Source organism: Bison bison, unplaced genomic scaffold, assembly GCF_000754665.1.
Source record: "Bison bison bison isolate TAMUID 2011002044 unplaced genomic scaffold, Bison_UMD1.0 scf7180017864472, whole genome shotgun sequence".
Taxonomy (NCBI): domain Eukaryota; kingdom Metazoa; phylum Chordata; class Mammalia; order Artiodactyla; family Bovidae; genus Bison; species Bison bison.
In genome coordinates this window covers 3,569,357-3,570,639 of record NW_011495033.1, presented here as the reverse complement: position 1 = coordinate 3,570,639, position 1,283 = coordinate 3,569,357, and the positions used below count along the sequence as shown (strand labels likewise).

General features: G+C 58.7%; 1 protein-coding gene across 1 annotated transcript in view; it reads right to left on the bottom strand.

The window, feature by feature from the left end:
• MYO18A (myosin XVIIIA) overlaps positions 1-1,283 on the bottom strand; it is a 102,328-nt gene that overhangs the window by 34,066 nt on the left and 66,979 nt on the right. The window contains exon 21 of the mRNA XM_010861683.1: positions 949-1,195. Coding sequence (XP_010859985.1) covers positions 949-1,195 — 247 coding nt within the window. The remainder of the gene's footprint in view (positions 1-948; positions 1,196-1,283) is intronic.

The following is a 1,283-nucleotide window of genomic DNA, read 5'->3' as shown; positions in this document are numbered from 1 at the left end:
GAAATAATAAACACCAATTCCATATCAAGACGTGGGGACAGATCGATGATTTATTTTCAGCAGGGCAGGGAGCCTGTTTCCTGGCTCTGGCTGCTAAGGAAAAGTGACGGTGCCCCTGGGGGTACCTCATGGGGACCTGGTTGTTGGTGGGTGGGAGCCTGCCTGATCCTCCAGCTAAGGGAGAAGAGGGCAGAAACCTGGCAACTCATAACATCTTAGGCAAACGAAACGCTATGGGGAAGCTGGTCTGCTTAGGTCAGATCTGCTCTGCCACTAACGAGCTGTGTGACTTTGGGGAAGCTACTTACCCTCTCTGAGCCTCAGCCACCTCATCTGGGGATGGTACTAGTACCTACATCTCATGAGGTTGTTGTGACGATTAAATGAGTTAATCTGTGTGGTAGCTTTAGAATAGCATCTGGTATACTATAAAAGTGCTAAGGATGTTAACCACTATTATTATCATCCTCTCTGGCCCCCTCTTCTAGATTGGTCCATAGAAAGGGTCTATCTGACCTTTGTTGGAAATTTCAAGTTCTTCAGAAAGAGTTAGCACCTCATTTCTCACTGCGGGGCTGGCCCCTTCTTACAGGCAGCTGTACCAGTAGGACACTGGGTCAGCTGTGGGCAGAGCTGGCCTACCCAGACCAGGGGAGGGGAAGGAGAGAGCTGTGGGGACAGGGCATGTGGGGTGCAGTTGGGCCGGGATGAAGAGGGCTGGACTGTGGAAGAGAAGGAAGATCAGCAGGATGGAGAGAAAGAGCGAAAGGAACAGACCCAGCTGGAGAGATGCAGGGAGAGACCCCAGGGGAGGCGGTGACAGAGAAGAGCGAGGTCCAGGGCCGGTGGGAGACGGGAGGGGAGAAGCTCCCCTCCAGACCCCGGGGTGGGGGGGCCTGTTAGCGCGGTGGGGAGGGTCAGGGGCGGCTCTGGGATGAAGGGCCCCACCTTGGCGGTACATGCGCATGGCGTCGAGCAGGCGGGAGCCCCGGAGCTGGGCCCGCAGCAGTGGCACGTCCAGCGGCAGGAGGCCGCCGGCCTCGCAGTGCTCTCCCGGGGGCAGGTCCAGCTCGCTGCTGCTGCTAACTCTGCGGGAGGCGGCGGAGCGGGGCTCCCCGGCCCAGCCCTCGGCCACCGGCAGGAAGCAGTGGACGAAATGCAGTTTGGACTTCTTCACGGTGTCAATGAGGGCGTCCTGCCGAAGCGGAAGGATCGGTCCTCAGTGGGCGCTGACAGCCCGAGCCAGGAGGCGGGGACCGGGGTACCAGCATCTCCACTCTGGG